The 25,703-nt window shown below is 35.3% G+C and overlaps 2 protein-coding genes and 1 long non-coding RNA gene across 3 annotated transcripts in view; 2 read left to right on the forward strand and 1 right to left on the reverse strand.

Moving 5' to 3' along the window:
• The window catches only part of LOC136814977 (leucine-rich repeat-containing protein 74A-like), a 105,450-nt gene that overhangs the window by 71,020 nt on the left and 8,727 nt on the right, over positions 1-25,703 (forward strand). The gene's annotated exons all lie outside the window — the stretch shown is intronic.
• Positions 1-25,703, reverse strand: part of LOC136814989 (uncharacterized) — a 35,304-nt gene that overhangs the window by 6,845 nt on the left and 2,756 nt on the right. The window contains exons 2-4 of the long non-coding RNA XR_010847665.1: positions 20,353-20,416; positions 19,548-19,761; positions 16,183-16,250 (exon numbers count right to left, since the gene is read on the reverse strand). This is a non-coding gene — a long non-coding RNA (uncharacterized lncRNA). The remainder of the gene's footprint in view (positions 1-16,182; positions 16,251-19,547; positions 19,762-20,352; positions 20,417-25,703) is intronic.
• Positions 18,097-23,502, forward strand: LOC136814981 (peroxisomal N(1)-acetyl-spermine/spermidine oxidase-like). The gene is made up of 3 exons (XM_067071411.1): positions 18,097-18,362; positions 19,573-19,713; positions 22,227-23,502. The coding sequence occupies exons 1-3, from the start codon at positions 18,227-18,229 to the stop codon at positions 23,387-23,389; spliced, it is 1,440 nt and encodes a 479-aa protein (XP_066927512.1). The 5' UTR covers positions 18,097-18,226; the 3' UTR covers positions 23,390-23,502.

Here is a 25,703-nt window from a genome sequence, read left to right on the forward strand (position 1 = left end):
CGTTAGAAAAGAGAGTTAAGTATATCCCGCCAACACAAGCCATTGCACAATGCTTGAATCATGCATTTAAGAGGTGCTTTTTATTGTTCGTTCGTTTGTGTTTAAATGCGTTCACCTTTCATTTTGTAAGATAAACAATTCGCATTTTGTCAAACTCCACCCATTATGTGCAGACTCACACGAACGGAAGCATGGGCTGGAAAACGAAAACTTTGATTTTCCTGCTGCCAATAATATTGTATTATGTTTACAAATTTGTTAAAGAAAACTTCTTGATCTTTGTTTTAATCACGAGTCAGATTTACCCAAGACTTCCCATTGAGAATTTTGCAAATTTGAATCCTGACATTGCAGATTGAAAAAGTGAAAATAAAACATGGAAAATTCTTCTGTTAGAAGCTGTGCGGGGATGAGCTGGAAATATGGCGTCAGTAATCCCAGCTACAACGCACGAACCAAGTTGGTTTAGTGTTACTTCAACCAGCCAATGATGGAAAAACTATCAACTATTTTAACAAAAGGGCAAGTCGAGGACCCACGTGGTGCAGCCCTTGGAGGGTCACCATCAATATGATGGGTTACACACGTGGTAATAAACGAGATAATGATTTGTGAAAAGAGCAAGGTAACCCAGGATGGAGTTACCAGGATGGAGTTATAAAGATGTTTTAATGATTAAACGGAGTTCTTTACCTACCGTTTCTCTGCTTGGTTTCCTTATGAGAACTGGATTTTTACTTACCGTTTTTACGCTCTCCCCCGTACTTTCACGCGGTCGCTAAAATCAAAACAATGGAAATTGTTTGGATGTGTACGCAGTCAACACTACTAAACGGTGTATTGAACGGTATTCTTCGATCAAAGGATAAATTTTGATGGATTTTGATTTAGTTTCAAAATAGTACGTCTCTTTAAAAAATCGACAACATCACATATTGCTTTACGCCTTACAGGCAACAGATGCGTGATTCACACAGCAGTGTAGGATATTAAACCTAATACATGTGCATGGGATGACAGTGTAGGTCTTCGGTCGTTGAAGAAAAAAAATTTGCGGTAGCGACGAAGCTAGCAGTACTTTCTGCAAAAATACAAAGGAGATGGATTTCCAGTCGTTTATATGTTCATGGATTTGTCTCCAAGAGAAAGTGTTCATGTTCAATGTTTGGAATCTTGTGTACTGATAAGGAGAAAAAGTTAAGATGTAGATTATTAACCACATCCCCCCGGACACTTTATTTTGCTAATGTTACATAATTGATCAGCCCTGGTGACCCTTTAAATCCCTTCCGCGATTTTTTTTTCTCGCTTCAGACCTATCTTTTAATTCCGATCTTTTCTTGATTTGACTTTAAATCCCGAACGGGTTTCCAAAACCGAACATCGCTGATGGCTAGCCCTAAGCAGTATTATTTATTATCATTCCGATCGGAATACACTTGTGATTTCATATTCCATCATTATGTAGTAAGGCAAAGTTAGTACTCTTAGGTGCCAAATAAACGCCCCCCCCTGCTTGTTAATTTTTCGATTTTTTTCCAACCCTCCCGGACCTATTAGACCCCCCCCCCCCGTTTATTAATTTTTGAAAAAATTCCCATCTTCCAAAAGGAAAGTTTCTTGTTTTACTCTAAAAAGCCTAAATTTAGTCTATTTTGACCCTTTTTAGGGTTTTTAAAAGTCCATTTTCCACCCCCCCCGGTAATTAGGTCCCCCCCGTTTATTTGATTTGAAAAAACTTTCCAACCCTCCCGTTTATTCGAACCCCCCGTTTATTTGGCACCTAAGAGTACCCATAATGCCTCGCTTTTTAAAACGATTCATGAATGAGGATAAAGGGGAATGTTTTGAAGCTCTCAGCGTCCAAATAAGTTAAGCATCGTGTAAGCGCTCGCTTCTCTTTGAGCTGTTCTAAAGGTTTCCAGCTGGAAATCAGGGAGATGTTCTAACATAGAAAATAGATTATGTGATGAGAGGTCAAAAGGTGATCGTGATTTGAAAGATTTTTGAGCCATGATGCGTGATTTGGACTTTTTCAAAGAGATTGCATTTTTTTTGCTGATGTGCGTGATCGTGATTAAAGACAAAAGATTCCATGATATCGTGATCAGAGTTACCGCTGGAGGGGGGGCTCCTTTAAGCTGGATTGAGAAATCCGTTCCCTTTGCTCATTGATGAGACTCCCTTCAGAGCCAATGGTTGTTTTTCCTCGCAATACTTGACAAATTCTACATGTCTTTTCTCATACCCATGATTCGAATTTTGGTTTGACATTTGTCACTGGTCTTACAGTAAATTGAACATGAGAATATAAATCGTTGTTGCCAGACGTGGTTGAAAATCCCACCTCCAAAACGTAGCCAGAGAAATCTGAAAAAAAAAATAAATACCCTACTAAAGTTTGATAACTTTTTCTGAAAATTTTCACCGATAAAATCAGAATTTCTGTTTATCTTTTTTTTTTTCACTTTTTGGCTATTATTCTATCCTTGTTTTTCTCGTAATATAACCTACTCTCCTCTTTTCGGACTTTTTTCACAGTACTCTCTTTACACTTTTCTTTTTGCGATGCTTTATTTTTCACCTAATATTCCTTGCGTTTATTTTTCACTGAAGACATTTTGTAATAATATTTTCTGTTAAGGCTGATCTTTTTCTTTATTTTGAGCATAATATATTTTATTATGAATCTCCGTTTTATCCAATTTGCTTCTTAGTTGATAATCCTTGTAGGTCTCTCTTTCTTTAATTCTGTGGTTATCAAAAAAATCTCTATGTCATTATTACAATTCACCTGCAATACAGAAATTGTCACAGTGTTTTTTCCTGTACAAAAAAAACCGTTGTCTATCTCTTCAATTAGTTCATGAAGAGTGTCAAATGACAAAACGTGTTCGCATAAATCGTCAATGTAAAAATTTAGTTAAGACGTGTTTTGCAGGGCTCTTCAAAAAACGGTTGGCACTCAAGAAGAATCAAAATTCGCTAAAATATGAACAAAAATCGCGACAAAAACACCCAAGATCTACCGATTGAGGCAGCAAACACAACTGAAACATGCATCCTTGTTACGTGTATTGATGATGAACATCAAAATCGACTCAAATGCCGTAGCTGTCAACGTATGGTACATTACGAGTGCACACAATTGCCACTTTATGCAAATTTTCGTTAACACTTATAACTAGCCATAACTTTCATTAAGGTGCCACCGCAGCAAAACGAACATATAAAGTTGAATCAGCGTTCAAAAGAAATGATCTTAGCCCTACAGTAATTTTTGTTAAGAGTGACCTCTCATCTGAGACAAAATTCTTTCAAATGCTAACAAATGTGTCAAGGGAGTGATTTACAGTCTACTTAGAGTGACATCCGTGCCTTGTCTTACACGTTTTTATAAGAACAATTTCATAAGAATACATTTGGCCAAAACCTAAGAACAAATTAAGAAGAATCTGAACCTCAGATTTAAGAAATTACTGAGAAAGTAGGAGAAATTTGTAAAATCGCTCGATTTTTTTAGTCAAAGCACTTGTTATACATTTTTGGAAAGCTAAGGGGTAGGGGAATCAAAATAACTTGGGTGCCAATTTTTTTACGGACACTTTGGTGTGATTTTCGGACAAATACGACCGTCTCAGGCAAAAATCATCAGATGAGATGGAGTTTTTACAAGTCACTTTAACAATTGGTCATTTGAGGTAATAAAAATGACGCGTTCTTTAGAAAAAATAACAAAATTGTTTTATTATTGGTTAACGACCAACTAAATCAAATAAGAGCTTATAAAAACTCCATCTCGTCCCAAAATCATAGGATGAAAAATTAATGAAAATTTTAGCTTGAGAAAACGGAGACCTGTTGTGTATTTTTGAAAAGCTTTCAAAAAATTAAGATTAGTGATATATTGCGAGTATAGCTGATTTCAGTACCTAACTCGAGATATTGAGCTTCCGAAAACGCAAAAACTGGACAAAACAGCTGTTTCTGGCTGAAAAACACTGAAAAACACTGTTTTTAAGGATTGATATCTCGAGTTAGGTAAAGAAATCACCTATACTCGCAACATATCACTAATCTTAATTTTTCGAGAGCTTTCCAAAAATATACAACAGGTCTCCGTTTTCTCAAGCTAAAATGTTCATTAATTTTTCACCCTATGATTTTTGCCCGAGACCGTACAATTGTGTGCGAATAACGAGATCCTTAAAAACTAAAATCGGAGAAAGCACGTAACATAGGATGCAAAAGGAGATTGCTAAGAAAGATGACGAAACCAAAAAACTCAACAACTCAAAAATAGTATACTATAGTATAGTCTAGTGTGGTTGTGTTACAAAAGTACAGGCTGTTTGTAGGAAAAAATAAGATCTAGCTGAAACTTTCTCCAGACCTTCTCTATAGGATGATTTTACCTCAGGAAAAGATCCCCTAAAATACCACTGGTGGAACATCCCTTTTTTGGGCAATTTCTATTTTCCTTCTATAGAGAAGGTCTGGAGAAAGTTTCAGCTAGATCTTATTTTTTCCCGTAAATTATGCTAAACGCTTCGTTAGGACGCGGTTATTTTATACAAAAACAGTCTTTTTTTATAATTGGTCGGTTCCCGACTTATTCAATAAAACATAAAAAAATCAATTTTCTCTTTTTTTCTACTAAATCACAAATTAAACAATAATGTGGCTATTTGAAGGAAAATCCTAAGACGGCTTTTTAGACCAATTTTCTGGGAATACATTAAAAAAGAATGAAGATTTTCTTGAAAGTTGCTTGCTACGGGAATAAAGAATTTTACGATATAGATGGGTTTCACTTTGAAGAAAACATTGATCGAAAAATCTTGTCATTTGATGAAAGATTTAAATGATATTTTCTTTCACCAATCTAAGAAACAATGACAACAATAGATCTCGTCTCATCTAATTTCTAACACTTAAATGAGCCAATAAGATTTCACCAATGAACAAAAGAGCTCATTAAAAATTTATACAATATATGACATAATAAACATGCAAACCTCTTAACTTTTTTAATCGTGGGGCGAGGGTGGTTGCAATAACATACATCTCCTGTTTTTCTTATCTCCATGGTCCAACCTACGCCAAAGTAACAAAGGCAATTATAACTTTTGCTTGAACGTTTCACGTAAATAAGCAAGATAGCAGTACAGATTCTTTTCTTTTCTAGACTTTCATCCTTCTAATTATTTTTATCATTTAGACGCGTAGGTTGGAAGCAGCTTGAAATGTTGCATCAAGAAAACAATATTATCATTTAGACACGTTAAGGTCATTAGCTTGAAACTTTCAGTGTGAATACTTAAGTGTTTGGCAGGGGGGCTTTTTTGAAGGGGCGCTGAAGAGCAAGGGGCGCCTAAAGAGATTTTTTTTAACGCCCCAATCTTAAAAATTATACTTTATGCGCCTTAAATTGGGTCCCAGGACCAATTTTACTTTTTACTGAGTTTTAAATTACTTGCATTTTTGGATGGATAAAATATTGCGGAGACACTGGGAGACATTGATTTTAAAAAGATGCGAAAAGAAATAATTATGTTCCTCTATTTCAAAGAGAAAATTCTAACTTTATTAAAGCGAACAAATTAAACATTAGCAAAGCGAGGATTCGAGGATCTTTTCAAAGTGAAATTCCCATCTTTATCAAAGCGAGATATTCATCTTTATCAAAGCGAGATTTCCATTTTTATCAAAGCGAAATTTCTAATTCTAAGGGATTTTGAAAAGCGAAAGTATGCATAGTAGCTTTGCAACATAGCTTGCTAATTTCTCATTTCTCAAAGTACTGCATGCACGTATAGACAGCTGTTAACAACTTGAGCTCTGGTCAAAAATAAGATATGGTCAAAACCGTCAGGAATTAAAAAATCATCAAGAATTACACAATGAAGCGCCATATTTATGTGATAATATTTTGTTGAAATGAATAATACAGAAAGAATACCTTAAAAGTACGAAACACCTAAACCTATACCTAATTACGGTAAATAATATTTGATCAGGAAAATAAACAGATGTTGTCTAATAAATGTCAATGAAAACCTTTGCACAAAAAATACTTACAAATACCAATTACCTTACCTGAAATACAAGTTTTTCTTATAAGAATAGTGTACTTTGGATGAGGGTCAAGTATTCTTAAGAAATTGCCAAAATTGAGGGTGATAAATTCTTAGCGCATTCTTACTTTTTTAGACTTGACTTGATTTCTGCCTCAAATTAATTTGTTAAGCGTAAAATGGCTGTTTTCTTATCAAAATCTGTAAAACTCACCCTATAGGCTATTCTTAGGGCATTCTTACGATTTGTCCAATTGTCACCCTGATATTCTTATAGAAGATAATCCAAATACCACATTTAAGAAACTTTCTGTTCCTTGATTCTTTTCACAGTCAGAAAATTTTATTGTCTAATGGGAAATATTGCCGTCTGTCCCATTACTGATTACCATTCGCAAAGCCAACTCTTGTATTGAAGGGAGAAGTTAAGAATTGTTTGATCCTTTTAGCATAAATGCTGGCTGATGGGTTTATCATGACAAAGGTTATCGCATTGACCGATCCGAAGAGTGTTGGGAGCAGACCAATCACATTTTGGAGTATCAAATGCTGATTCTCGGTCAACTGGGTCCGATTAAGGACAATTTGATAAATGACAGTGAATCCGATTACAATGATGAAGAGATAGAGATAAACCAAGGTCACCTTTAAAGCTGCTTTGGTAGCATCCGATAAACTTTGGTTCATGCGTCGGTAATATCTTAACTTAACAATGGAAAGGATGTAGAAAACGATGACCAGAATGGTTACAATGACGTTTGCCGGCGTGGTATATTTCCCGGCGTATCCGATATAATTGTTGAAGTTGAGATGAGCACCAACACCAGCTTGAATGAACACCATTGCCACGTATGACACCATCAGAATGAAGAATCGAGACGTGGTGAATTTGTTGCTGTACTCTTCTAGATAAAAGACACGAAGGAAACGATCGAAGCCAGTCAACGCGAAGAGATAATTTGTACAATAGATGGATACCAAATATAAGAAATATGTCCATCCAAGAACATTGCATTCCACTTCTTTGCCAATGTAAACCAGGGCTAATCTAATAAAAGTAGCTATACTACTAAATAAATCAGCAAATGACAAAAACATCAATAACTTGATGGATTGATTTTGAACCTGATTGGTGACTTTGATGACAAAGATGACAAAAATGTTACAAATGGCGCCCGATACACCACACACGATGTACAAAGCCACAAAGATTCCTTTGATGGTTTCATCTTCAATTGAAATGTTTTTTCGTTCTTGCTGACAGAATTTAGATTCCATCTCTGCACCGCTGTCGATGACTTTTGCTGTTTTACTAAAGAGGGGAAAAGCTAAATCCCTTTTTATATCGTTATGTTCAAAATTCACCTGCGTCAGTATATGCAGGTATAAAGAAAAACAAAAAGAGGTATCTATTATATAAAAGGAGTGTAAAGAGATGAAACAACGCCCTCAGTAATCCATTATACTTTACTATCATTCATTCCATTCCATGTGGTAACATGTTTCAAAGCCCTGTGTGCAAAATAGTTTTCAACTTCACCTCATTGAGATGTACATCAAAGAAAACAAGCTAGATGCTAAATAGACCTACCTGATGATGAAAATTAGATAGCAACAAGGAGAAAAATGAAACCAATCAGCCAGAAAATATAGCGTTTACGGAAAATGCATAACGCATTAAATTTCATCATTGATCGTTGATGGGGGGGATGGGGAGTAGGGAAAAAAATAAATAGAAAGTTCCGGCATCAAAAATCAGTTTTATTGACAATTGAATCATGCTTGGTGGTGGGCATTGTTATCAATAATGTTTTTGTGTGAAAAAACAAAGAAATATTAGGAAAAAGTCCAATGAAATCTGCAAAAACGGCGATTTCAGGCATATTCCCGGCTGAAAAAAACTTTTTCTCAAACATCCAACTCGGCCATAATACGCATCTTTTCAATTTAATTATGTTGTTATCAATGAAACAAATTTTTTTGGAGGCCGAAAATGCCGAAAAATGCCGGAAATCGCCGTTTTTGCAGATTTTCATTGGACTTTTTCCTAGTATTTCTTTGTTTTCTTTTCGCACAAAAACATTTGATATTGCAATAATGTCAAAATTACATAAAATAAAATAATTACTAAAATCAGGCTCCGTCACATTTTAGGTATTGTCATTTTTCATCAGTGTTAAATTACTTGAAAAAATATAATTTAAGAGAAGCCGTTTTTCCGGCGATTTTTCTGATGATTCCTTGGTGTGGTTGACCCTTTTAAATGACTTCTTCGTAGGCAATCTAAGCCACTTATTAGCAATTAGAGTCCTTTAAGAGGGGACAACCAGTCAATGAGGTCATGTTATTAAGTCCGCTGCTCGTTGTGCTCTCGGATAAATTAACTGACGTGTCAAGGAAAAAGGGGCGTTTTGAATTTTATGGCTTAATATTTTGGCTGGCTAATATTCTTGTGGTTTTTTTATTGTTACTTGGCTTGTTGTATTGATTGGTTTTGGTAATATGAGTCAAGCAAAGACAAGGAGTTCTACTGAAGTCACAAAATTGTTTGAAGCCATTGACAAAAGACTTGAAACTGTTGCTACGAAGGATCATTTAGCCGAAATCAGACATATATTTCAAACTTTAAATGAGAAAATTGTATACCAGGATGCAAAGATTGTCTCTTTAGAAAAGGAATCTACCAACCACGAAGAGAGAACTCTATACTTAGAGGAAAATTTGCAGATCCTTCAGGATAACAACGCAGTACTAAACAGTTCAATAATCTTTTTAACAAAGCAATATGATGCTCAGTGTATTTATTTACGTTTTCGTAGAAAATCAAAGGCGGTCAGGGTCGTTTAAAGTGTTCAGTTTTTTATATCAACCGGGGCGTAAGGCCGGATTATTACCGTTCTGTAAATTAGAGTTATTGAGAGTTTCGCGTGTTCATAAAAATGGTAGATTTTGTTATTTGCATCACACGTCGTTCAAAACCTGTACAAGTCGTATTCTCGAAACTTCTCTTCCTCCCTTTTTTTGTTTTTGGAGAATTAGAATTTACACTAAAGGCAAAATATTTTATGATACGTTAGATTGTTGTTAAACGAATACGATTCTCAATTTCGGATTTTAGGTATTCTAACATATAATTGCCCAATCAGATTAAAGAATTCGATTGTCGATTAATTTCATTCGTTTTCAGGTTGCAAACATTTCAAGTTGCAAACGTTTTCATGTTGTATACGTTTTCAAGTTGTATACCTTTTCAGGCTACATACGTTTTCAAGTTGTATACGTTTTTAAGTTGCATACGTTTTTAAGTTGTATATGTTTTTAGGTGGTATGCATTTTCAGGTTGCATGCGTTTTCAGGTTGTATGCGTTTTCAGGTTGTATGCGTTTTCGGGTTACATACGTTTCAGGTTGTATACGTTTTCAGGTTGTATACGTTTTCAGGTTGTATACGTTTTCAGGTTGTATGTTTTTTCAGGTTGTATGCGTTTTCATATTACAAACGTTTTCGGGTTGTATACGTTTTCAGATTATATACGTTTTCAAGTTGTATACGTTTTCAGATTATATACGTTTTCAAGTTGTATACGTTTTCGGGTTACATACGTTTTCAAGTTTAATACGTTTTCAGGTTGTATGTGTTTTCAAGTTGTATACGTTTTCGGGTTACATACGTTTTCAAGTTGTATACGTTTTTAGGTGGTATGCGTTTTCAGGTTGTATGCATTTTCAGGTTGTTGCATACGTTTTCGGGTTACATACGTTTTCAAGTTGTATACGTTTTTAGGTGGTATGCGTTTTCAGGTTGTATGCGTTTTCAGGTTGTATGCGTTTTCAGGTTGTATGCGTTTTCAGGTTGTATACGTTTTCAGATTATATACGTTTTCAAGTTGTATACGTTTTCGGGTTACATACGTTTTCAAGTTGTATACGTTTTTAGGTGGTATGCGTTTTCAGGTTGTTTGCGTTTTCAGGTTGTATGCGTTTTCAGGTTGTATACGTTTTCAGATTATATACGTTTTCAAGTTGCATACGTTTTCGGGTTACATACGTTTTCAAGTTGTATACGTTTTTATGTGGTATGCGTTTTCAGGTTGTATGCATTTTCAGGTTGTATGCGTTTTCAAGTTGTTGCATACGTTTTCGGGTTACATACGTTTTCAAGTTGTATATGTTTTTAGGTGGTATGCGTTTTCAGGTTGTATGCGTTTTCAGGTTGTATGCGTTTTCAAGTTGTATACGTTTTCGGGTTACATACGTTTTCAAGTTGTATACGTTTTCAGGTTGTATGCGTTTTCAGGTTGTATGCGTTTTCAGGTTACAAACGTTTTCAAGTTGTATACGTTTTCAGATTATATACGTTTTCAAGTTGTATACGTTTTCGGGTTACATACGTTTTCAAGTTGTATACGTTTTTAGGTGGTATGCGTTTTCAGGTTGTATGCGTTTTCAGGTTGTATGCGTTTTCAAGTTGCATACGTTTTCGGGTTACATACGTTTTCAAGTTGTATACGTTTTCAGGTTGTATGCGTTTTCAGGTTACAAACGTTTTCAAGTTGTATACGTTTTCAGATTATATACGTTTTTTAAAAAAATTTTCCAATTTCGTTCCCAATAAAATAATTACAATCAGGGATAAGGATGCGTTATGGATGACTCCTGGGCTTAAACAAATGCTCCTCGACAAAGCTAAAATTTATCACCGGTGGAAAAAGCGGGGGGATCCCTTGGATGAACAGGCACTTGATGATAATTCCAGCAGATCTAGACAGACTATCAAAGAAGCCAAGGAACTATTTTACTCGTCTTGGCAATTCACTCAGAACCTAACATTGAAAGTAAGAAATACTGGTCTATCCTTAAACAATTCTTGGGCATGCGCAAAACACTAGAAATCCCATCCATACGTGATAACAGAGACATCCTCGTATCTGATGTTGCTGAGAAAGCCAGCATTCTTAATTCTTTTTTCGCCAAACAATGCTCTCATTGAAACTGGCAGTGTTCTGCCAGCTGAACAATTCCTTACCGACTTGAGGTTGGAAAACTTAGAATTTGATGAAGATAAGATTGAGGCTCTAATAAATTCTTTAAACATGAACAAGGCTCATGGATGGTTAGGATTTGCGGCAAATCTCTAGTTAAACCTTTGCGTGGTATTTTCAAACTTTCACTCCATTCAGGTAAAATAAATTTAAAATAAGACAATCAGTCAAAAAAGCAATTTAAATGACTCTTGTTTCATTTTAAATGACTCTTGTGACTGGTTGTCAATGGACAATGCAAATTTTATGTGATTTCCGCTATATTTTGAAGAAATATCCGGAAGTCCGAATATCTTATACGATTTCGGACGAAAGTATCGGCATGCAAATTCTTGAGCATACGCTATAAAAGGGAGGAACGGAGTAGACTTAAGATCTCATTTGCAACACAAGGTCGTGTACTTAAACTTTATTAATCGATTATATTTCTTTTCATTCGTATAAACTTACGGCATGATTGCGGACAGCATAGGGACCGAATAACCAATCACGCGATGGTGGAGTACCGAACAGAGCAGAAGATAACAGATTTATTATTTTCATTAACGAACCAAGGTTTTTTGTCCTACCAAAAGATCAGTCAGATTGGCGAACCAGACTGACCCCTGTAGCCTCGAGGGAGGTAGGTTTTTAGTCCAGGGAAGGGGCTCAATAGATTACGGAGTCCCTTAGGTTTAGGAAAAGGAAAATTCTGATATAAAACCACCCCTGCACAAGTTTGCGTCTTGCAGGGTTCTGTTATGCCTCGTGGGGTGATTAACCTCTTTAGACACTTGTTACTGTCATTCTTTCTAGGGTGTATCCAGTGGCGTGGAGCATTCAAAACAAATAGCTATCGAAAGAAATAATCATGACTTCTCTAAACCAGGGTTCAAGCCCCTGCTTTTCCGGTTCCACAACCTAACCTTGTTTCTTCAGAGACTGATGAACCTCCTCTTCCAAACTCATCTGAGCGAAAAGGCGGTGATAGGATAGAGTTGGGAACCAAAAATAATAACCGCAAACTTATTACATGTAAACACTCTACAGTTTTCAGCACTTTAAACGCGCGTACTCTTACTTTAACTAGTCGCAAACAGGAATTACTCTCCTGTTTTTCCAAATGCAATATTGATATACTTAGTCTCCAAGAACACAGAACATTTCTAGGGTACTAGGGCAAGATGGGTTACAGGGATGCTCCGCTGGTCAGGGTACCTTTTTAACCTTTACGAGTCCCAGGTGGGTCGCAAAAACACCAAAATAGAAAAATCAGTTCCTCGTAGGGTGCCTATTTTTGGAAAATTTGGGGAAAAAGTAGAAAATTTGAGAACATTTTGGACTTTCAGTCCCATTCAGGGTCACTTTTTTCGCAAATTTCGAGTCCCACGTAGGGTCCATTTTTCGAACCTCAGCGGAGCACCCCGTCGGTCGACAAGGGTAGTACCCCCCCCCCCCCGGGGATTGGGTAGCTCTAGAAAACTTTGGAATGATATTTTTGCCTTAAAATTTTGCATACCTACCCTCAGTTATCTATCTTGACGAATCCTGAGAATATTTCCTAAAGTAAATTCGTTATTTCGTAAATAATTGTTTCGACCATGACCGTAAAAAAAGGGGAAATAGAGACAGGCTAGAGCTCATTCATAAATCGTGTAATTCAATTGAAATTACCTCGAGAAATTGGTATTCTTGATCCAAGAACAGTTTTGAAGCCTTTCAGAGTCGAAATTCATGTAAAAGTTTCAATTTTCCGCTTTCAGATCCCTTTTTACGTCTTCTGAACTTCACTGAGGTAGTGATAAATTAAGGAAAGTGTTTTTATCACATAGAGCAAATTGTCGGCAGTTCTACGAGAATTTACATTATTTCAGATATAAAAGAAGTGCTTACAATTCACAAAAATAAATTTTGATGGGATTTCTGTTGTTCAAGATCATAGAAATAAAAGGTTGTCAAGTTTTCATATATTTAGGACGAGAAGTCACTCCCTCTAGGTAGGAAAAATAAAATTTTTAAGATTTCACAATTTACACTGACAAATCTTCACCTGAAGAGATAATGTGCCAAATTTAAGCAGGAAAGAATGTTTTCTCGCCTTTATAGTCAAGCCTTCCTCTTTTTTGCCTGCATAAAGCCTTTGGGCTACGCCCAAAATGTCCAAAATTATATTTCTCGAATAAATGTTTTGATATACTTTATTTCTGTCCCTGAGGAGTGAATATGCCAAATTTGAGCGGAATTCAATCACTGTGTGTCTCATTTCCAACATAATTTGGGTAGTTGGGTAGATGGAAAAAGATTGATTTGAGGGCACAAACCGTAGTCTACAAAAAGGCTTCCCACATTTTTTTTCTTCATTTTTGTTCAAAAATTCTATTTGATCCTGTCTACACTTACAATTTAGACCTCAAAAAAATTTAGTTTGACATTTTTTGAAAAATCACCCTGTATAGCCCACTCCTATTTGAAAACAACCTTGTTTCTGAAGCACGGAAAGCACTTGTAGAGGCCGAACTAAAACATCAACAACGCCCTACAAGAAGAAAATCAAAAATCCTCTCTGATGCTCAAAAAGCTCTGGATGATGCCTACCTCGCCGCTGAATCAATGTTTATTCAGGGTAAGATAAACTCCATTTCAAATCTTCATGTTAGCCATCAACACTCGGCCGCTTGGAAAACGATCAATGATCTAACAGGTCGAAAAGACCACCCTTCTATTCAGCTCAAAGGTGGCTCACCAAATAAAAGAAGAGAAAACTGGCTCAACCACTTTAAAACTTTACTTGGAAACCTACCTATTTTAAATACTAATGCGCTCCCTTTAACTCAAATTTTTGATGAGCTTGACATATCAACTTCTCCTTTTACTATTGATGAACTTTCAAACTGTGTTAAACTTTTTTCAAATGATAAATTTTCAGGCCTTGATAATATTCCAACTCTGCTTTGGAAAGATCCCGTCTTTATGGAAATGCTTCTTGATTTTTGTAATCACACATTTGAGTTTCTAACTCCCCCTTATGCTTGGTTAACTGGCGGTATCATTCCAGTTCCAAAAAAGGGTGATTTGACCTTAGCATCCAACTACAGAGGCATCACTCTTATGCCTATCGCCGCCAAAATCTACAATAAACTTCTTTTAAAACGTATCGTTCCGGTCCTTGATCCTCTTCTAAGGAAAAACCAAAATGGTTTTCGGAAGGAAAGAAGTACTCTTACACAGATTTTAGCCATCAGGCGTATTTTAGAAGAAATGCAAAAACTTAACAAAGATGCTTTTATTTGCTTTGTGGACTTTAAGAAAGCCTTTGATTCCATATCTCGTGTGAAAATGTTTGAAATTCTTAAATTGTACGGCATTCCAGAAAAAATTATTTCAACCATCAGGGCACTCTACGTCTCCACCAAAGCAAAGGTCGTTACAGCCGACGGAGACACTGATATTTTTAATATTCATGCTGGAGTTCTACAAGGTGACACCTTGGCTCCCTTTCTTTTTATCATTGTTTTAGGAATGTTTTAAGAATTTCTGTTGACTTATCTAATGACAAGGGGATCAAAATCAAAGCTCCACTGCGCAGGCGTAACCGCGGCCTTTTTCTGACCGATCTTGACTTTGCTGACGATCTTGCCGACGATCTAGTTTCTGAGACTATTCAAAATCTTGAAAGTCTTCTTCACTCACTTGAAACTTCGGCCCGTCAAGTCGGTCTTTATTAATGCTGGAAAAACTGAACTTATTAGCTCCTCAGGAAATGTTCTCTCTTTAACTCCCAAGAATGGTGTCAATATCAAACTTGTGAAGGATTTCAAATATCTTGGCTCTCATATTAACAGCTCTGAAAACAATTTTAAAATTAGGAAAGGTCTTGCTTGGAAAGCTTGTAATAAATTAAACAAGATATGGCACTCTAATTCGTCAAATTTTAAAAGTCTTGTCGAGCCCATTCTTTTATATGGCTCGGAGACTTGGATCATGACAAAAACCATGCTAAAGAGCCTTGATGGCTGTTATACAAAACTTTTGAAGAGAGTCCAGAATCTTGATTGGCGCAACCACCCAACCTTCAAGAGATCTATCATTGACTCCCAAGAATTTCCTCTGTTTTGACCAGCAGGATGCTCTCTTTTTCAGGTCACTGCTTCCGTGCAAAAACGAAATCGTGTTAGAAATTTTACTTTGGTGTCCTGCGGGCCCTAGCGCTCGAGAAAGCGCACATTTCTTGATATTTTGAAACGGGAAACAGGGCTAGAGGTTGAGGAACTGGGTACTGCAATGGCTGATCGAGTGCTGTGGTTATTGTTTATTTCCGACCTAGGTCCATTCCACACCACTGCTCCTCAACAGAGTCTATTTGATTTGTTTATATTTCACCACAAGCGATTAAACAGCCAGTGTTATTACAATTTTTGTTGTTTAAAAGAAAAGTAGTAAAGCTATATATTGTTTTGACCTTCATCTCATCACTAAGAAGTCTCGCAAGATAAATGTTCAGCAAAATTTAGACTAATTTTTCACAATTTCAATAATTTTCTAGTATGCTTTAGTTTTAAGGTGTAACAGATTATCTAAAAGCAAAACAACTCACACCATTTCTCTATCTAAATTCATTATCTTGAGAAAACACGTATCACTCCATCTACTATATATTTTATTACAGTGTAGATAGACCTTAAATTGTTAAAATTTTCCTATTTATTAGTATTGGTTCTTATTTTACGTGTTCATTTGTTAATAAAGTTTCTTTTCTGTTGTTAAAATTGATATCAGTTTAAAAAAAATTATGTCTTCAAATTACCCCCCCCCCCTCTTATTCCACTTCCATCCCACTTATTAGAATTTAGAAAATTTGCCTACCCCCTGATTATTCGGAAGCCCCCCCCCCCCGACAAGAGTAGCGAATTTAATACCATCTATAGTTAATCTTCTAAACTTTCTTAGCATTTTCAGCTGACCTTCCAGCGCAGTTGGTTTATTCTTTTTATCGGAGATGAATTTTCTCCATGCTTAGAAATGATTCGATGATTGGTGCGTTGATTAAACTTTTGAATCACAGTTAATTAAAAGTCAATCACTTACAGTTACGTTCGCTTCTTGTTATTCATATCTGCCATTCGGTGAAAGTGGTTATTTAGTTGATTCCAAAGCTGAAACGAGATACAACAAACTATATAAGAACATAAGGCTTCCATGAGCAAAATGCTAAGAACAAGTAAAGAACATTTTAAGGCTTCATGGGCTCTAAAACACCCAATTTCTTAAGAAATTGCAAAAAAAAATACTCACAAAATGGCAAAATTAAGAACAATCTAAGAACATTTTAGGCTTAAAACTCAAAAAGGCTTAAAATTTTTTGGATGTTCTTATAAAAGACGTGTAAAAGCTTCGTTTTTTTATTAGAAACAGTAAATTTTGCCTCAGGCTGGGCTGTTCTTAATTTTTTGAAATTTTGAGGCGCAAATGTTGTTCTCAATACGCTTATATATTTTCTTTACTTAAAAACTTTGAAATGGTTTGAAATCTGTTAAAATCAGAACTGTCTTAGTAGTTTCTGAAATCTGAGGCTCAAAATTGTTGTCAATTTATTCTTAGGTTTTTGAACAAATTTCAGCCTAGTGTTCTTATAAAATTATTCTTAGAGAGAAGAAAGCGTGTAGTACAGTCATAATATAGTAAAAAGCTTTAGATCTTTGAAAAGATAACTTCATTCGGTTTAATATAACACACTTCTTTTCTATCAAATAAAACTTTGCCTGGCCGGAGATTTTTTATCCTACAATCTTTATTTCTAAACCTCGAAAAGGTTTCAAGGCTTGTTCATCTGGAATTACCTTTCCAACAAGGAAGAAGACCTGTTTACTAAACCATGCTTCTGGCTGTTTGAAAGATTACTAAACATATAAGTTTCCACAAAACTCATGACTAAAAACTCGACACAAACTCAGCGAGTGCACAAAAAACTCTGAAAAGTCATTTATAAACGTACTTTGAACGTTTTTTCTCGATATTGACTAAAATTTGGCTGAGCCTGGAGGTGCTTATTTTCTTAGGAATTTTCAGCCTAAAATATTCTTAATGCGTTCTTAATTTTTCAGACTACTTTAAATCGACAATATCATGCAAAATAAAGAGCACTTAAAATTGGTTAAATTTGGACAATATTTGACTCTCGATTTTATCAAATCCATCCCTAAGTTCGGTTAAAACTGCTTGAAAAGAGGAAAAAATTGTAGTTTCTTGTCATTTTTTTCAAAACTGAGGCTTGGCATGTTCTTACGATGTTCTTAATTTTTCGACTAATTTTCAGTTTTTTTGCAATGAAATATTGATAATGACTGAAGCAGAGTTTTTTTTCTCACATAGACACTGATGTAAATTGATTGAATGAAGAATACAAAAAAAAAACACTTTTCATCAGAATCTTTCTGTTTTTTACTACCTACGCCATAATTCCCCGTTTTAAAGGCCAGAATGTTAGTTTTCTCCGAAACGCCATAGATTAAATTTGATTAGTTCGAAAAGATCGATTAGTCATCATACAAACTTTGTCATCAATCCAATTTGCACCACAACCTACATGTTTATGTTCGCACAGGACAAAACCCTTAACTCTATGAAAAATAAACAGCAGCATGATCAGTTATCCCCCCCCCCCCTATCGCTGTGGTAAATCGGGAGAGCAATTGAGGTAAATAATACAAGAGTCCATTTTACGGTGGGAAAATTGTTTTAGAGCATTTTTGTGTGCGAATGCTGTTTTCCTTAAATTCACCAACTTGATTTTTATTTGGCTTTAAGTAACGTCAGCTATTTACAGTTTTACAGGAATTCATAAAACAAGAAAAATTGACATTATCTATTATATATCTACTATCAAAGATTGAAAGGCGGGTTTCATCACATCCTTGACGATGTAAAAGCCGACGACTTAAATAATTGAATCAGATTAAAGAAATGGTATCATTTTTATGATTGTTTATTTCTTCCGATTATGTAGATTCATATTGATTGATAGAAGTATGTATGAAACGTGTTAAATGAACAGTAGATATTTTTACAAGAGTAGAGGACACACAGTAAAAAGATACTGTATATATATTTGATACATAAACTTTTTAAGAAAATGGAAAATTGCACTTCTGCAAAGAAAAGCGTTGTTATAATTGGAGCTGGGATTTGTGGTTTAGCATGTGCAAGAGAATTGTCAAAGTTTGAAGAAACCATCGATCTGTCTGTGTTGGAGGCTTCGGATAGAATTGGTATAATATCAATCCATCTTTTTCTTATTTTTCGGAGAAAGCTGGAGATGGTGGAGTGACAAAATTCATGACTTTAAAGTGACTTTAAAGGGGATAAAAAAGCGCCTGTCTCATATCCACTGACAAAGGCCAATCTCCGAAAGCAGAACAAAACTCTGGAGTACAGAGAGAAAAAACTGCACTTATGTGAGTGTTCTGAAATGCTGTTTTCCCTCTGGAGAACCAGTATTTAAATAAGACAGAGGGTAAAGGTATGTGCCGCCTTTAAGAAAGCCTGTTTCGCATCCTTTTCCTCCCCTTAGCATTAGGGAGTCAGCCATTCCTCTAACAAGAGATTGAAGTAGAGTCTCACGGGGAAGCCTACGGGGGACACAAATTTGTTCGAGTAATGTAGGGGGGGGGTACAGAGGCAGGGTACTAACCCATACAGTAGGGTACTAACTTGATTTTTTACTAAAATTTTGTTTAGTACCATCCACCCATATTTAGTACCGAGTACTACTTCATTTTTGCTGTAAAAAAACCTAACCCTAACCCTAACCCTATTTTTGCTGTGAAAAATAGGGACACCACCCCTAAAATCTTAAATTTTACAGATTAGACCAAAAGAGGGGTACTATTGTTAGTTTTTCAGACTGAAAATTGACAGATAATTCAAGCAAACTATCAATGATGGAGTCAGAAGCTTTTGTCCTTTGATTTTCATCACACACTTCTTGACCATTTTGGAAGTTTTTTCTTCAAAAAAATCAAAAAATTTCTCAAAAGAGTAAAAAGTTTGTCGATTAAAAAAATTTCAAATCAAAAAAATTTATATTTGAAAAAAGTCAAAATATTACAACAACCTACTTTTTTTATTGAAAAACAGCAAAATTCTGTGAAAAAGTACCCAAATAGTATCCTGTACTTGCTTGAAGAGTGAGAAATACACACTCCCACCCCCAAAGTAGTACCGGGTACTAACTTTTTTGAAATGCAAAAATAGACACCACCACATGGCTAAGGGTTAGTACCCTGTATCTGTACCCCCCCCCCTGAGTAATGATGAACGATGAAGTTAAGTGAAAATTGCAATCTTAACAGTTTGCCTTTAACTAGGGCTCAGAACTGATTGAAGATCTAGTTCTTTCTAAAAGTAAAAAAAGAAAAAAAAGAAAGTGATGCTGATGTGGCAAAAAGTCTTACTCATAATTCATTGATATTTGTTTAGGCGGCAGAATACGTTCTGTAGTCACACAAGATGGAGTTTCATTGGAGTTGGGAGCACATTACATTCACGGCACTGTTGGCAATCCGGTCTTTGATTTCGCTGTTGAAAAGGGAATCGTCGGAGAAGCAGAAGATCCATTGGGTAAGTTGCTGTCAGGGGTATCTCCTTTTGTTGTCCTTCCATCAGATTCTATGTTTGAAATAGTCATTTGATAAAAGTTAGATTACTATGTAACTTCCCTATGCCATGGACCTACTGGAACCTTGACCAAGTTTCGTCCGCGATAGGAAAAATACCCTACAATCTCAGCTTCACTAAAAAATTGACCTTGCTTTCATCCTTATTTAAAATTCAATGAAAAAATTGTACTTCAAAACCACCCCACTGCGTTTTTTTACCTGGGAAAAACAGACTTTCTATCCTGATAGGGATTTCTGTGGGAAAAAAGAAGGAAACTTTTTGACCAAAATATGAAATTTGCTTTTGAGGGAAATAATACCTATCGAGTTAGGAGATTAATTATAATAATCTGTTGTCTAACATACTCCCAACATAATAGGTCACTAATTTAGAAATAGTAGAAAGTAAGACGAAAATGAAAAAATGTAATAACTTGATTTTCTTTATGATGAACTTTATAGATGAACCCATAGCCTGCGGCCGGGTCAGAAAAAAATCTTTTTTCATCCGGCCGGTTTCCGTAAACACTACATTTTTTTATTTTCGCCTAATAAAAAAATAATGGAAAAATAAGTTGTGGTTTATACAAACTGATCATACCCCGTCACATTTTTTGTATCACTATATAAAAGCCACAATATAAACGACTTCATGTCTTTCAAATCTACAAAATAGAAAAGTTACAAATAAAGTGGGTAAAATCACATCGCTGTTATTAAAATTATACTCCAGGGGCGATGCGACACCCCTGCATAACATGCGCCTGCATGGTAAGCTAACCATAGAATGATTTGTCGCAAATAAAAATCGAGGGCGGAAGATATATTCGAAGCCTTATTGATTTTTGTTTACTGTAGATAAAGCCTTAAATAATATGTTCCGGTCCGGAGTCAAACTTTACACAGTATTTGATCATCATTCCTTAGCGTCTTGAGATTTATTTTACTGAATTTTTATTTTACTGAAGTTTTGGCCGAAAAGTCCGAAAATAATGAGGCCGTAAGAGACGTCATGTTAGTAAGTAGGTCCGTGAATTCGAGTCTTTGTTTTTAATTTTGTGGTACTACTGTACTTTTGCAAAAGTGAACTCATCGAGGTCTATTTGCATGTTTCCCGGGATTTTTGAAGAAATGGTTAGGCACGAGACTCAAAAAAATACCCTTGTTCTGTTTCACAACGTTTTCAGTTTTAGCGAGTCCTGATTTTAGATTTTCATGTCATAAGAAACTTGTCAGTTCGACCGGTTGATTTGGCTTGCTTGTTGTAAACAAGCATAAACAAGCAAAAGAAGTCACAGATTTAGATATTTTTTCTTTAGATTTTATATTTTCATAGTTATTCATGTCCTTAAAAGAAATGCATTGAAAATTACTCAGAAAGTCGACCAACATCAATTAAAATAACTTAATGCATGCCAAAATGCCCCGGTGGACTGTTTTAGGGGGTGGTATACAAAGATTGTGACTGAAAAACAGTAAATCCAGTGTGGATTAAGTGTCAGAATGGGTGGGTGGTCCTAAATATCATCCAAAATCAGTTACTACGGATGATGTTCTGGATTAACTGCTTGACCCCCCCCCCGGTCTATGTACTGATCAAATTACAACATGGGATTTACAGTTAAATTATATTTTTGTTGAATGGAATTCAAGGTTACAATTTATATTTCAAAACAGAAATTTTTTAGGTACCAACAAAAATTTCTATTTAATTTGGGATTTATAATATATTTGTAGGTATATGGGAATTTCTTTAAAATGTAATTCATGGAAAAAAATTTATAATTTCAAATATCAAAAAACAAATCTTATAAAAGATCTTTCTCACCAAGAGAAATATACCAAGTCTTATGGTGAAGAGATTTAAAAAAACAACTTTTTTGTTATGAGCGGTAATAGATAAAACTCTCAAAAAATTGGCTTTGTTAAATTATTTAAATGTGGTTTCTCTATGATTCTGTCTTGTTTTTATTATTCAAAGAAAAGAACGATTTTTAAACTACAAACTACTAACTAGCTGTGAGAATTTAGCAGTACCAAAATTTTACCAATTTTTATTATTTTTTTATAAGATCAATTCGAGGCCTAAAAAGATTTTAAACTACAAGAGAACGAGGCCCCAATGAAAATGAATGGTTAATATAAAAAAAAGGATACACTTTTCATACTAATTTCGACTGAAATTTTGATAAAAAGGTCATGCCGTTTTAGCCAATCTAGAAGAGTCAATTTTCAATAATTTTCTGGCCCGTCCGCCCCAACCATGGTCAGGCCTCCTTAGATACTATATAGAGCAAATTTAGTTTTTGCAATCCTAAATCCGCCCCTGATACTCGGTAAACCACTTTCGCAATATTGTAGATTTAAGTCACAGCCAATAATATTGAAAGAACTATACAGTTTGAAAGAACTACAGACCCATAAAACTCGTTACATTTAGTATTCTTTTTAAAAGGTCAAATCTTTTCACTTCAGATTGGAATTCACCACAAATATTCCGTTGTTTCGACAAAGAGCTGGAAACGAGTGCCCAAATCAAACAAAAAGCAACGGAAAAAGCAACGACATTCAGAGAGACTATGATGGAGAGGCTGGTTGAGGGTCAAGATGCTGAAGCAAAGCATTTCAATAATGTTGGTGAATTCTGGGAAAGCAAAATCAATACATTTAAGAGCTCACAACCTATCGAGGAAGTGAACGCTTTAGAATGCGTCTTCAATAATTTGGCCATAGAAGAATGTTCTTATAACGGCTGTGAACGTTTGGAACAACTCGATCTTCAAACTTTTGTCGTGTATGACGAGTTACCTGGTAATAGATCGTTCAAACCAGTTACTGGTTACTCAAAAGTTATAGAGGCTTTGAATGATGAGTTAGAGAACGATGTTGTTAAACTTCAGCATAGAGTTTGCAACGTGGTGAAAAACATGAGAAACAGATATGAAGTCGTGTGTGAAAATGGAGCTCGATTTGAAGCTGATATCGTTGTTGTGACTGTATCAGTAAACGTTTTGAAGTCCATATTACAGAACGAAAATTTCTTCAAACCTCCTTTGCCAGTTCAAAAGACAAAAGCACTTGAAAAAATCAAGTTATCAAACGTCGTGAAAATATATTTTAAGTTTAAGGATCCTTTTCCAAAGAAGGAGACGAACTTGATGTTGTTTTGTCCAACGGGTGGAACAATGAGAGAGTCGGCTTTCGGGTGGATTCATGAGATCGAAAGGATTGGTGACTCTAATTGGTGGATGTTATGGGTTGTTGGCGAATTGATCGAAACATTAAAAAAATCGGATTCAATACAGACTTTTCTATTGGATGTCTTGCGAAATATTAAAAACCAATATCCTGAATTTCCACAGCAAGTTAAAATTGACACTAACAATGTGTTGACGTATGATTGGGCATCAGATCCTTATTATCAAGGTGGATATTCTTATTTTGAAACAGGTGGCAGAATTGAGGAAATTGTACCAATATTGAGAAAGCATGTCATTCATGGAGATGAGGGTCAGAATCAATGTAGGTTGATCATCTCTGGTGAAATTACTCATCAACAGTTTTATTCTACAACACATGCAGGATTTACAGCTGGTATAAGGGATGGGAAAGAGATCGCAAAAATATTCAATATATAATTAGTTTTGTCTAGTTCGTTTCTACGAAACTTCTGAGAATAATTTGGAGCATTGTATACATTTTTATCATATCTGAACAAACTTACTTAAAATCAGAACTTCGATAAATTGAATTCAATCTGAATCTATGATGCATGCAGTACAAAATAACAGCTTAAATTCGCCTACTCAAATAACAAAAGTTTGGTAGGTGAAATTTTGAAAGAAAAAGTTTCGACGTAAAAATAACAAGCAACACGCTGAATGGACCTACCTGATATAGGTAGTCAAAAACATGCTGAATAAAATAAAAATGTTCGAACGAAAAAGAAAAGATAACAGCATAGCATAGAGATGCGTAAGCTTGAAAACATTATGCAACTTGTTTCACGTTCCGATGTTTTAGAGCTAAGGAGCCCCAAGGAGTTTTGGGCATAAACAAAAACTATCCTTTCTTTTCTGTAAAGATGACTCTATCTCATTAAAGATAAAATTGAATGAAACAACTTCCACAAATCCGAAATTTGGCCCAAATTTGCCTAAAAAATTTTTGTCCGTTCGTCTGTTACCCACTTTTCTCGAGATTAGCTCATTAGTTTTTTCTGATTTTTTACACAAAGATGTGTGTTAGTAATGCCCAAAATGTGACCGATTCGCATTTTTGGGAAAATTTTTTTTCCAACCAAAAATGCCGGAAATATGCCGGAAATCACCATTTTTGCAGATTTTCATTGGACTTCCTAATATTTCCCAATGCCCAATATCAAGCAGGATTCAATTGTCAATAAAACTGATTTTTGTAACCGGAACTTTCTATTTTTTTCCCTACTACCATTCTCTCTCCCCTATCAACAATCAATGATGAAATTTAATGCGTTATGCATTTTCACTAAACGCTATATTTTCTGACTGATTGTTTTCATTTTTCTCCTTATTGCTATCTAACTTTCATCATCAGGTAGGTCCATTCAGCATCTAGCTTGTTTTTTCCTGTATTGCCCATTTAATTTGAAAATTTTGGAACCTGATAAAAAACACTTAAACCTGAGAGAACAAAATGGAGAAATTGCATTTTGTCTTAAAAACATATTTTTCAAAATATGAAACATACACGGGTTTTTTATAAGAACAAACTACATAAGAACATAAGACCTTGATGGCCAAAATATTAAAAACAAGTAAAGAACATTTTTTAAGGCTTTAAAGACTACACACTTTTTTATAAGCAACCGAGTTGCTAAGGCTCGAGCCTTCGAGCCTTAAAATTGGCCATTTTTTTTTCGTAACGTAAAAGCTTCTTAGATAATCTAAAAATAATAATAATAATAATGCTATACAAGTTCGCAGGCCACCGTGCGAGCACATGGGCCTCTATGAACCGCTCTTTGTTCGGTTTACAATTTTCTTAAAATAGAGTTTTTTCCTAGGGCTCCCCCTGACTTTGAATTTATAGTTTGCATCCTTTAGTGACGTGTTCATTTCTTTGGCTTTCATACACCACTCTTTGATTGTCTTCCTTTCACTTTTCGTAAGATCTTCTGTCACACGGAAGGGCAATCTTTCTCCTTTAGTGATTGCTCTTAACACTGTATTTTTGTCTTCTTCGTTTGCAAATCGGACTCTTATTGGTCGATAGCGTTTTTCATCTTCCTTTTCCTTCGAAAATTTTCCGATTCTTTGAGTTTCTTCAATCTTTATATTCCTTAAGCTTAGTTTCTTAGGTAAGACTGTTTCATTTAGATATTCTTCGTCGTAGATTTTGGTTGACTCCTCTGAATCTTCAGTGGATTCGCCAACACCATGAAGAATTAGATTGCACGCCGTGGATTGAATCTGTCGTTCCTCCTGTTTTTCCCTTCGAAGTACGTTTTCTATGTTTTTCTCGATTTGCCTCGACGCGACTGCTGCGTAGCTTTGTGATCTATTTTATCTAAAAATGGCAAACGATACCCCTTGACCCAAAAAGCATAAATATGGTATAATATCAGGGGTGGTCAAAGCAAATTTTTCAGAACATGAGCTAGAATGCTAAGCAACCCCAGCCCTGACCCAGAATATGGAGTTGCTTTTAAAAAAAGTGTAAAGGAAATTGCACAACACTCACAAAATGACAAAATTAAGAACAGTTTTAAGAACAATACAACTCAAAGTTAAGAACATCCGGAGGCTTCTAAAATTTTGGATGTTCTATTAAGAAAAACGTACAGAAACTTATATAGTGTTTTCACATTTGTAATGAAACTCAATGCACTTTTCGCCATATGGATATTTTACATTTCTTCAGTTTGAAGAAAATAAGTTTTTCAGATTATTTTTTTTAGAGTTAATATATTCT

This window comes from Clytia hemisphaerica, unplaced genomic scaffold (genome assembly GCF_902728285.1).
Source record: "Clytia hemisphaerica strain Z4C2 unplaced genomic scaffold, Clytia hemisphaerica genome assembly, whole genome shotgun sequence".
In the NCBI taxonomy this organism is placed as follows: Eukaryota; Metazoa; Cnidaria; class Hydrozoa; order Leptothecata; family Clytiidae; genus Clytia; species Clytia hemisphaerica.

What these genes read in the sequence shown, in the direction of transcription:
- LOC136814981 (XM_067071411.1), top strand. Translation starts at nt 18,227, where the DNA reads ATGGAAAATTGCACTTCTGCAAAGAAAAGCGTTGTTATAATTGGAGCT. An exon ending in GGAGGCTTCGGATAGAATTG is followed by an intron (nt 18,363 to 19,572) that starts GTATAATATCAA and finishes ATATTTGTTTAG; the next exon opens with GCGGCAGAATACGTTCTGTA. An exon ending in AGAAGCAGAAGATCCATTGG is followed by an intron (nt 19,714 to 22,226) that starts GTAAGTTGCTGT and finishes TTTTCACTTCAG; the next exon opens with ATTGGAATTCACCACAAATA.